This window comes from Nanorana parkeri, unplaced genomic scaffold, assembly GCF_000935625.1.
Source record: "Nanorana parkeri isolate BGI_ZX_2015 unplaced genomic scaffold, ASM93562v1 scaffold519, whole genome shotgun sequence".
Classification (NCBI taxonomy): Eukaryota; Metazoa; Chordata; class Amphibia; order Anura; family Dicroglossidae; genus Nanorana; species Nanorana parkeri.
This window is the reverse complement of record NW_017306787.1, coordinates 218,774-231,006: the sequence shown is the minus strand read 5'-3', so window position 1 is coordinate 231,006 and position 12,233 is coordinate 218,774. Positions and strand designations below refer to the sequence as shown.

General features: G+C 48.2%; 1 protein-coding gene across 1 annotated transcript in view; it reads left to right on the top strand.

The window, feature by feature from the left end:
* Window positions 1-2,994: 2,994 nt before the first annotated feature.
* CASC4 (cancer susceptibility candidate 4) overlaps window positions 2,995-12,233 on the top strand; it is a 41,963-nt gene continuing 32,724 nt past the window's right edge. The window contains exon 1 of the mRNA XM_018561358.1: window positions 2,995-3,418. Coding sequence (XP_018416860.1) covers window positions 3,092-3,418 — 327 coding nt within the window. The 5' untranslated portion in view covers window positions 2,995-3,091. The remainder of the gene's footprint in view (window positions 3,419-12,233) is intronic.

Sequence of the window (12,233 nt, the reverse complement as noted above, 5' to 3'; positions counted from 1 at the left end):
CATAGTATTTGGTTTTGTGTACACTTCCTGTCTTAGAGTGGCTCCACCCTATGGAGGAGCAATGGAGTCACCCTTGGAGAGCAGCATTGTCACCCTGTAGGAAGCATAGTGTAAGATGGACTAGCAGATGTAGATGGACTTCACTAACACATAAAGCTGAACTCCAACTAACACTTTTCAAGCAATTACAGCAACAGTTTGTTTTTTCCTTTTGGGATAAATGTTTTATATAAAGAAATAAAAGCTGACCATTGTAATCCCCCCTGTCAGTGTTAGATGGTTTGTCTCAATCCTCTTCTCTGCTGCCTTGTAAGGATTATGTTGGCATCAGCGTTGACATGCAAACAGACTCCCAGCTGCTGTAGCTGTTATTACCTTTTCTCAGTAAGCTTTCGGCTTGTAAAAGGGGTTCATGCAGCTGTAAAGCTGCTTCATCACTTCTACATCCAGTCATAGGGATCTGTCAATGGGAAGACTACAAGTCCCATCTGCCACCGTGGCAGAGGGACTCGGAGATCTCACTGGAGCACAGGTGAGGTGACATCACGGCACTTGTATTCCATTAATCACTTTGTCAGCTCTATAACAGAAGGCTTGGGGCTGGGATGTTAGCAATACAGGAGCCTGTGCGTTGTCCCCGTGACTCAGTGATCGCAGTCACAATGCTCTGCAGGCTTCAATACAAAAATGGAACAAATGCACTTTTTAAATGTTATGAAAGTGGAACTGCTGCATAGAAGTCCCTTCCCCCGATGGTACTTGTGCTGCACATGTGACCAGCTATGACACCAGCCGTTGGCTTGATAATTCGGTTGAGAGCTGAAAAGAGCACACTGGCAACCTTAACTCTCCATTCCCACCTGAGCATTCCATAAACGCGTGGCATAAATGCGCACTTTGACCTGCGTTTGCGGAACACACATTACCAGTTAATGGCACCCCCAAACACACCCGGGCAAACACACGTTTTTCCACTGCATTTGAGCATGTTAAAACGTTCACAAACGCAGAGGGAAAACGCAGAACGCAGATTTTGCTACATACACTGCTTTCCTGTGGTTGTCATGCGTCCAGGAACCCACTGAAAGCAATAGGGACGCACAGCAAATGCGTAAAACAAAACACACGCAAACATGACGTACGTTGCTGGTAGGTGTGAATGGGAACTAACAGTTGGCGTGGCTTAACCCTTTCACGACCACGGACATACATAGTACGTCATTGGCAGCACGGCCCTGTAAACAGATTCTGTTTACCTTTGTAAAGCCGGCAGCCGCAAAGCGATTCTGGTGGCTCAGCTGTCGCCAGATCACTTCTATGGGCCGGTAAAGTGCCTGTTTCCGGGGTCCGCTGCCCCTCCTACAGGCCCGGGACCGGCATTGCAGGTGCCAGCGGAAAGCTGGGGAGGAGAGCAGCGAACATCCGCTCACCTTTCTCCTCCCTGTTCTAAGGGACCGGGAGTGACGTGTATTGCATCACTTCTGGTCCCTGAGCTGTCATTGCTCGGCTCCTGAAGTCCGGCAATAAGCTATTGAAGTGTGATCTGCACTTCAATAGCTTAGAAAGACTTTTGGACCCCCCGTATCACCTTAAAGAGGACCTGTCACTGCCAGTATGCTATCACATGGCTTGTAAGCCCCACTATGTGATAGCAATTAAAGTTAAAAAAAAAAGAATAGTTTAAAAAAATAATATAGAATAAAATTAATGTAAAAATAATAAAACTATTTTTTTTAAAGTCCGGGGCCCCGGTGAGCGAGTGCGCATTCGCGCAAACCCACATCAGGTGCATCTATGTACAAAAACGTTGATCACGCTACACATGTTGGGTATCGCCGCACACGCCAGAGTGAGAGCAATAATTCTAGGGCCAATATTTACATGTATCTCTAAACTGATAACCTGTTGGGGCTTTTAAAACATCGTTGATAGACTTTTTTGGGGTCCGTTTCACGGACATACACAATTTTTAACCTGGGCATGTTGGGTATCTATTTACTTGTCGTGAACTTATCTTTTATATTCCACAAATTTTTTTTCTTTTATTGTGTTTTGGGGCACTAAAATTAAGTGCATTTTTCACTACATTTTTGGGTTTGCCAAAGAGTTGCGCCAACATCATGCAACATAAAATTTTTTGACTGCCACCATTTTAATCTACAGGGTGTTGGCTTTCATAAAATATGTTTTGGGAGCTTGAGGTCATTTTCAGGCCTAAAATGTGGATTATATCATGTGTGCAAAAACAAAACAAAAAGGCCTTGGCAGCGAAAGGGTTAATAGTAACTGTTGGGAGACAATAAGTTGGCGGATAAATGTACAGTATTACATTTTTGCTACAGATGGACTGTTCCTTTAAACTGCTCATACACATTACAACATGTGTCCCCTAGGGGCGCACACCCCCCATGACCGATCTGTGTTTCTCTCCGCCCGGTGCCAGGCAGGTTGGTGTGAGTGCCTTGCAGTGTCATGGCGCATACTACCCGTACCCCAACACACAGATCACCCCGGACTGCTCCACCCTCGGCAACAATGACAGGAACACGGACAGCCCCGCGCTGCGGGCCAACGGCGCCCATGGGGGCGGGCTATAAAGCGTGCAGGCGTGTCGAATGCTTAACCCCGTCACTGCCGGGAAGTCAGATTCCGGTGTTCTATCACTTCTCAGCAGCCAGAGCCAGGTCATGGCTCAGCATATATCACCGTACTCCGGCCGGAAATGTTCGCTAACCAGCTCGCCATCGCTACCTAGAACAGTGCAGAAACCAGCGCATTCTGCACGCTGAGCATGCAGCCACGCCCCCCAGAGACAGACATTGCGACCATGACAACGAATGCGGAACTGTATTGCGCCTGCGCAAAGCGAGTTTTCGGCTTTTTCTTTTTCTCTTACCAGGGCTCTAACTACGCTTCAACCCATCTTCAGGGCGGAAACAACCCGATCTAGTGAACCAATCGGTGCTTTGTGAGTGTCAGCGTACCGCCCTCTCCTATTGAAGGCTTGCCTTGTTCCTCAGGTCAGCAGGTTAGGTGGCGCCGGAGAAGGTAGAAAGACAGCACGGAGAGAGCTAGGCCGGAGGGGGCTGTCATGGTCGGGTTCGGAGCCCCGAGGCGGACGGGCCGCCTGCCCCCCTTCGTGCTGGTTGCCCTGCTAGTGGTGATCGCCCTGCTGGCCTTTAACTACTGGAGCGTGTCCAGCCGGCAGGGCGCGCTGCTGGAGGATCTGTCGGCTCTTCAGGAGCAGGTGCAGCGCACCGAGGTGGCCCGGAGCCGGCTAGAGAAGAGGCACTCCGATCTTATGGTGCAGGCCGAGAGCGGGCGGAGGCAACTGGAGCAGCGACTGGGAGAGTATCAGAATGTGGAGGAGCGGCTGCAGGCCCGGGACCTGGAGGCCCAGCGCTGCGAGGTGGACAGGGTGAGAGTGACAGAAATCGTGCAATTAACACCTTCCCTGATCAATACACAGATAATGGATAGTGAGCACGGGGGTGGAGGGGACCTGTCACTGCCCTCCGTTCACACCAGCGTATGGTCACTTGTTTTATGAAGTGTGACAACGCTTAACATGAAGAATCCCATTTCCAATGGTGTTGCTCCAAAAAGTACATGAGCAGGCTCTATAGACTTCAATGGGAGCACCTAATTAAAAAAGGAGTCATTATGACTTTGTGCTTAACAACAGGCTCCTCCGAGTAACCAGCTTCCCATTGGCTAAAACAAAAATTATTCTAGGCTGAAAAACAATAAAATGCTTAAGTGTAAAAGGTGGGGGCATAGTAGCAGTACCACCGCCACCATCCTCCTCAGTGTTGATGTTCCAGTGTTGCGGGGGTTAAGAGCTGCCTTTGTGAGGGATCATGGCTCCCTCCCCCCTTCCAATCTCCTCATCTATTCACAAAACTCCTGGTATTATGTTCCCTGAATGCAAGGGGTTATGGATCCTGCCATTCATCTGCCCTTCTCCATTCACAGAACGCCTTGCACTCTGGGAAATAATACTAGGGGTTTTGTGAATGGACTAGAGGACAGGAAGGAGAGGGGGAACACCATGATCCTCACCAGTAGAAGACGCAGCCTATCGCCACTGTAGGGAGGATCTGGCATTAATGGAGAGAGGATCTTCATAGTATCCAAGAGCCAGCAGGATGCAAATACAAAACAAGCGTCTAACCCATGCATGGGGGGGGGTTACGGAAATTAGTATTAGGACCGGTCTTCCCAATGTCGTGATTATTGAAACGTTTTCTAGTATTTTAAATGAGATCAATGACGCCTTCCTTGGTCCCCATGGGTTAACCCAAGAACTGCTATGGACCCAGTCTTGTTCACCCCTGGCTTTCACCATGGACCAAGGTCCTTCCTCCCCTCCATTCCCTTATCTCTTGCCCTGACTGAGACTATTCTTTTTAACCTTTTTGTATTTGCTCCTTTTTCTTTCTGCTTCTTACTTCATGTTTCCGTCCCCTGTATAGTCTATCAATCACTCCATCTCTGGTTTCGGAGCAGAAGGTTGTTTGCCTTTCTATTTGATACCCTGATTAGCAGGTTATCCATTACCTCCGAACGCCTACGTCCTACTCCTATCCTGATCATCTGTGTATTGAACCTTTCTACCTTTTATCTGTACTTGCCTTGAAAACAATCCAGAAATCTCTGCCTTTTTTTTTTTTTTTTTAGCGACTTAAAATAAAATCTACTATTGTAGGTGTGCTGACTTTTTCGGAGCAGAAGGTTGTTTGCCTTTCTATTTGATACCCTGATTAGCAGGTTATCCATTACCTCCGAACGCCTACGTCCTACTCCTATCCTGATCATCTGTGTATTGAACCTTTCTACCTTTTATCTGTACTTTGCTTGAAAACAATCCAGAAATCTCTGCCTTTTTTTTTTTTTTTTAGCGACCTTAAATACAATCTACTATTGTAGGTGTGCTGACTTTCTATTTAAAACTCCTTATTAGAGCCTGGCCTCTGTGTGACATCCGAGGGGTATCGGGATGCGTACCCTGCGGGCCTGTGTGACATGCTGGTGCACCCTGACTAAGCCGGTGTGAAGTATTGTACGTGATCTAGGCATGTGTAGCATTATGTCATAACATCACATACACACCACAGGATTTATAAGGGTGTACCATGATGTCACCCACCCTGGATCATTTGATACATCACACAGACTTTGTAAGGGTGTACCACGATATCACAGACAGCTGGATCACTTATGAATGGGTAGTAGTCCGGGGCTGGGGATAAGTTTGTCCGGAGATGTGCTTTAATACAGTATGTTAAAAATTCCAAAAATGTTAATCTATTAAATCTGCAGCATTCTTTCAAATATCAGTTGACAGTGCCACGTAGGTCAGTTTTAGGCACTTCCTGTTATGTGGTGACTTCTCTCATGCATTGTCGCCCTTTCACATGCAGACCTGGTGGAGACTACAAGCAGGTTAGCTGCCAGACATGCTCCACTATTTGCTGCCATCGGGAATTCAATTCTGGGTAATGATGTGCAGCCGATGCTGGAGCTAGTGCATGAAGACAGGAAGAGGCTGGAAGAGGCTGGAGGAGATCAGCAGCACTGAAGGCATTTTCTTGATTCACCTAACAACATCAGCACACTAACTGTCATCGGGGCGGGGGGACGGCGGCTCAGATCTACTTCAGAGTGCAATTGAATGGTGCTCTTTTTCCATGATGTGCATACTTCTCTCTGGGTAGGCTGATGGATACACCGTCCCTGTTGCTGACCCATCCAGCACCTTCACGCTTTGATTATTGGGACACTGTAACTGCTAATCGGTTGTGTATTCCAAGCTTTCCTCTTTGACTTGTGGGATTCAAAATGTAGCTATTGATGTATACTGGACGTTTTTTTAATATAGAGCAGCATCTTGGACCTGGTCCACACTTGACGCGCGCAATGTAGAGAGCACAAAAAGCATATGTTGCGTTGGCAAAATGCGCATGTTAATGTCCAGTCAAAATAAAGTGTTACGCCCGCTGCTCAAACTGCCACATTTGTCAAGCACAGGGCAGTCCATAAAAATAAATGAGGTTGCTCTATACCAGTGGTGGCGAACCTTGACACTCCAGCTGTTTTGGAACTACAAGTCCCATGAGGCATTGCAAGGCTCTGACAGCCACATACATAACTCCCAGAGGCAGGTGCATGTTGGGATTTGTAGTTTTGGCACAGCTGGAGTGCCAATGTTCGCCACCACTGCTCTATACTGTCGCACAGCAAAATGTGCTAAAGGGACCCTGCGATAACAAATACATGGAGGCTGCCAGGGCTGACCTTAGGGGAGAAGCTAGTTTCTTGCCCTTTTTGCTTTGAAGCAAGAGGCTCAACATGACAGAGAGGTAAACTACTTGATGCTGGACAGTATGCATGTAAAACCTTGACGTTCCTCTGCAGGCAACTAACTTTTTTAGAAGGTGGTCAGCATTCGCAAACCCCCTTTTTAAAAAGTGAAAGTATGTCAGGGCTGAAAAATCCTCTTAAAGAAGAACTCCGGACAGTTAAAATCATAACCCTTGCAGTGAGGTGCTGGTTTAAGTCTATGTTGTAAAATAAGAAAGGTGTACTTGTCAGAACCCCCTTCCCTGCAACCCCTTCTCCCCGCCTCCGGTGGTCTAAGGCCCGCTGATATGTGTAAAACAAGTCCATTGACTTGTACTATGTGTATACCACAGCTGGAGCGGAGGGGGAGAGAGAGGTGAGCGGTTACTGGTGAAGGACCAGGTGAGTAGTTTTTCTTTTCTATTTTACACCCTAGACCAAAACCAGCACTTAACCCTTGCACTGCGGGGCGTAGCACCACTTTCAAGGGTTAAATTTTTAATTGCCTGGTTCTTTTTGTTGCTGTAGTGAGCTGTAGCAAACCCTTGTATAGCCACCTCCACTCATTCACTACTATGGGCGGCTGCGGCTGCTTATCCCTGGTGCAGAAATACCCCACAGTATACATTCTGTGGACTCATGCGCCCCTGTGCAGGAGGCCTTAGGAAAGTGGAACATAACGACATGGTTATATGCTAGTCTTGTCCTTGCTCTTGATGGGCGGTAGATGACCCCGTACTTTATGTGAATTCTTTTGCTAGAACTATTCGTAGTGTCCTGATGAGATCATCTTCTGGGTGGACCGACCTAATTCATTCAGTAATTGGCATGTAGAGTGTATTATATAGTGTGCCAGAGGGGTCATTTTCCCTTGTAAATGATTCTGGATAGGGATGTTCCTAAACCACTTTTTTAATGAGAATACATGTCCCCACAGCAGAACAGTATTCTGCCTTAGGGACATGTGTACTGCTGTGGGGACCTATATTTTGCAAAAACATGTCCCCAAAGCAGACTTCCTCTCACCGGGCTGCTTGTTGATCTCACCCGGGCGACATCCACGTCCGGAATGGCGATGCTGGGACCTGGCCTCCACAACTTCCGGGCCGGCGATGCTGGGACCTAGCTTCTTCTGCGCCCGCCGACCATCTCCGCTGCTGGGCCCCCCGACCTCCATCCTTCTCCCAGCCCAGTCCTCCCCTGTCAATGGGCGGCAGAAACCGACGCTCCGGCTCCACCACCGGTAGTTCCACCCCTGGGGCTGTACATGGCTGTGCCTGCGCTAGGAAGAACCGGACAGACACTGCCATGGACAGGACAGCTATCTACAGGTCCCCAGCAGGCTGCCGAGGTCCCAACAAGCGCTGGAACTCGGACAGCCACTGCTGTTTAAAAATGTAAAGGGCCGGTATCGGCCTTAAGAATTGGGGCATTTTCATGTGTACAAGTACTCGGGAAGATGCTTGGTATCAGCCCGAATACTAGTATCGATATTGGGACAACCCTAATTCTGGAGCTTCTTTAGTCCTCAAGTGATGGGCTTGAACCAGGTCATAGAATGTTGGGCACTGGTACTAAAAATGAAAAGCCTGTACCGGTGGAACAAGAGGAATACGTCGCTGAGTTTGGTTGGTGCTCAGTCTTGGTTATAATTGAGATCTCAGGCGCTGTGCCCATTAATTTCCTATTTCAATGTCCACTTTTGGCATAGAAAATGTCCATATGAGAAAACACAGTGAGGGGAATGTATCAAAACTGGAGCAGTTGCCCAAGGCAACCAATCGGCTTCTCTCTTCAGTTTGTTCAGTTAAGATTTGAAAATGAAAGAAGCTGATTGGTTGCCATGCACAGCGGCCTACAGGTTTTGTCTGCTCCAGTTTTGATAAATTCCCCTCAAAGTTCCTTAATATTTGCCTAGAGTTCTGCTCGCTGACCGCAGTGGCTTCTCCGTTGTCCTTCCTTTACTATCATCGGCTGATACCAAGATTCTGGCTTCTGTGAAGTGAGTGGATTAAAGAGAATCGCTGCTTGGCTTATTAGAAGCTGCGAAGTCTTGGGTGGTTTATTATTGGTTCCAGCACATTGCTGGGTGCCTTACTTTTCATAAAATCGCAGCTCCAGTGGTGGATGATGATAAATGGGTCAGATAGGTTAATACATACGGCTCCAACCTGGTAGAAGTGTACACTAGGCCTGGTTTTATTTAGTTCTGTAGAGTCCTTCTCTAAGATTCAGTATCCGTTTCCTTTAGACCAGTGGTTCTCAACCTGTGTAACCTCAGGACCCCACATTTGTCCTTGGTCATTAGGTTATGACCCAAGCTGCACTGCAATGGAACGCATGGTATTGCGGTACCGATGCGGGCAATAAAACTGGGGGTGGGAGGTGCGTTTGTGGTGCCATTTAAATGAATGGCAAAGCAATGAACCTCTCACACCAGAACTTGCGCCCAACGCACTGTACTAGTGTGAATGGGCCCTCAAAAACACTGACAGATACACACAACCACAGACATTCTCACACACACATACGCACTCCACAAAAAATATTTTTTTCTTAAAAATCCACCCAGTCTCCCTACCTTACGAGAACTGGAGTGGAACCTCAAGCCTGGGATCCAGTGTGGGCTGATGTGCTGTGAGGGAGCTCCATCCATATGTGTATCCAGTTGTACAGCTCCCTTGTGTGCCCTGTAGGGGTGCCAGAAGCCAGAATGTTACATCACTCCGGTCCAGGCACCTCTACAGGACACACAAGGGAGCTGTAAGCAATGCACTTATGGATGGAGGTTCCATGTGGCCGTAGCACCATCCCACCCCCACCTCAAGCTGACACTCGGTATCGAGCAGCATATTTTGAATGGCTGTTTGGTGTGAGAACTGACCGTGCTGCGCTAGGGGGAGGCTGAGGAGCCTCTCGCCTAGAAATGGGGAAGGCATGCAGGGACCCACTAAACATGAGGTCGCGACCCGCTTTTGGGTCACGACCCACCAGTTGAGAACCAAGGCTTTAGACTATGTTCACACCATGTCTGCACCAGATCTGGAGCAGATCTGCAAACGCAGTGCGTTTTTGCCGTGTCCCAGTGCGTTTTTAGCTTAAAATGGGCTTTCAGAAGTGTTCCAGTGCGTTTTCATGCCTTTTATATGCATTCCAGTGCATTCCACACCAGAGAAAATGAGACTAGCAGTATTTACATTTTTTTTTTTTTTTGTCTGGACTGGAACGGGCTGCGCTGGTGTGAACAGAGCCCAGAAATACCATGGGGATATACTGTACATTGGGATGCTTTTTTGGTCTGGTAACAAACTGGTCTGGTCATGGTATGCACAAGGCCTTAAATGAGAACTATGGGGGTCAGTGCTTTTCCCCATAGTTCTCCTCAGGGTAACGGGAGGACATAAACTAGCGTCCTACCTTCACCCAAAGCTCAGTACACTGAGACGCCGGGACGGATCCCGACATTACTGTCTGGATTCACCCAGCTGCGTGATTGACGGCTGGCTCTGCCTATCTAGAGGCAGAGCCAGCTGTACCCGCCCCCTCCCCGTCCGTTCTGCCAGTCAGCGCTGGAGGATCGGAGCGGGGGGGGTAAATCCCTGCAGGGAGTCGTGAGTGACAGTCATGGCTCTCTGCAGGGTCATGATCAAGAAGTGAGCGAGCGACGCTATGTGTTCGCTCACCTCCCGATCTATTGAGCCGACGTGTGGCAGTTTCATTGTCACGGGTCGGCTAGAACTATGAGGCTGACTTTTCACTCGCCTCATAGTTCTCCTTTTAAAGAGTGTATAATATTGTGAGACGTTGTGTATTTTCATCTTTTAGGGCAGGTTCACACCATTTTCTGGACCAGATCTGGAACGCAGTGAATTGGGTTTTTGCCGCGTTTGGAAACTTTAAAAAAAATGTTTTGCTTAAAATGGTCTTACAGGTGCGTTCCAGTGCATTTTCGAGGCGTTTTTAATGCGTTCCAGTGCATTCCAGACCAGACAAGATAGGACAAGCAGTATTTTTCTGGTCTGGTCTGGAACGGACTGCGCTGGTGTGAACAGAGCCCAGAAATAGCATAGCGATGCATTTTGGATCCGGAAACAATCTGGTCTGGTCTGGAGAGGATCCAGACATGGTGCGCATGGGCCCTTAGCCCTCGATGATGGGGTGCACACCCCATGATTCAGTAGGTAATAGAGAGTTTTGTCATAACATGCTGGTATTGCTCTTTCTGGTTCTGCAGTTTCTGGCCATGAATGTTGGTGTTCCTTGCTGTTCTCATGGCTGTGTGTATAGGAGGGTGAGGGTTTGAGGAATGGGAGTGCTGTGGCATGTTGTCATCATTCCTGACATAGGCTTTCTATAAGTAGATCGATATAATAGAGTACCACCCTCCTATAACGGAGTACCACCTTCTATACATAAAGAGGTTGTAAACCTAAGGTTGACTTTAGAGGAGTGCCACGTATAGCACACACTAGCATGTATAAAGGGTTCATTTTGTACTCTATAATGGTGGCTCTTGAGAACTGTGTTGTCACCTGTGGCTTAGTTATGTTGGAGCAAAGTAAAGGATTGACTCGCTCAACTTTGCTCCTATAATGTATTTGCATGCAACATTATGTTGCTCTTAGAAAAGTTCTTCAAGGAACTCAAAGGTTCAGTCCCCTCAAAAGACAGATCCAAAGTGTTCCAGGGTTACCTGCATTGGGAGCTAAGCCGGGGCTGGACAGATCCCAAGAGCAAGGTAGCCAATGCTCCTTCAAAATGACAACCAGCTCCGTACTTTTGAGGTTTTCGCTAGTTGTTGTCAATGGAGCTGGATCCTAAAATAACTCCTGCTGACTCCTGGATTAGACAGATTGGCTCCACGCATTGGAGGTTCTTTTACTAACAGAATGGAGACTGTTCACCTAGCAGGATGTTCACCCTAAAGGTGCCCATACACTGCACGATTCTCGTAGGAGAATCGTGGGAAATCCCGCGATCGTACGAGAATCGTGCAGTGTATGGAAGGCGTGCGACCGTTTCTAATGTATGGTCGAACGACTTTTGTATTTGGAGCATGTTGGAAAACCCGCCGAGAATCGTACGATTTTTCGGCTGGTTTTTAACATGATCGAGAGATGACTGCCGAACGGGCCGGTGTGCGTATGCGTACACTGCCCGTTCAGCATTGCAGTCATCGGAAGCCCACCCCTCAGGGGACGGGTTTGCGATGATCGCAAGTACGATCTGCCTGTCCAAGATGGGCAGATCGTATGGGTTCTTTTTTTTGTTTTTGTTTTTGTTTTTTTTATAAATCACTTTACAACCCTCGCAAGACAAAAGTCTTGCAAGGGTTGTAAAGTGTATGGGCACCTTAAGACTTTTATGCTTGCTTTGCAATGTGAATGCTACTGGACCAGGTGGATCTGTGTTGTATAAGAGTAATAAAAAAAATATGTGTGTGTGTGTATATAAATATATATACACACCGTGTTTCCCCAAAAATAAGACAGTTTTCGGGGGATGTCTTACCTGGCTGCAGCTGTGCTCTGCCGTCCAGGGAGCCACAAACAGGTGGGCGGGCATGCGTGCGGCCGGGGGGGCGTGTCTGGCAGGGGGGCGGGAGGGAGCTGCCTCTCCGCTCGGAACTAAGGAGACGAGGGGGCGGGCATGCGTGCTGCTGGAGGGGGGGCGTGTCGGGTAGGGGGCGGGAGGGAGCTGCCTCTCCGCTCTGATGTCGTCATCCAGAGAGCAACAGCGTGCGGGTAGGTGGACGGGCGAGGGGGCGGGAGGGAGCTGCGGCCGGTCTTCACAGCTACCCCGGAAGTAAGATCTAGCGCTATCTTCGGGGATGTCTGTAATATAAGACCTACCCCGAACTAGGTCTTATTTTCGGGGTAGGTCTTATATTA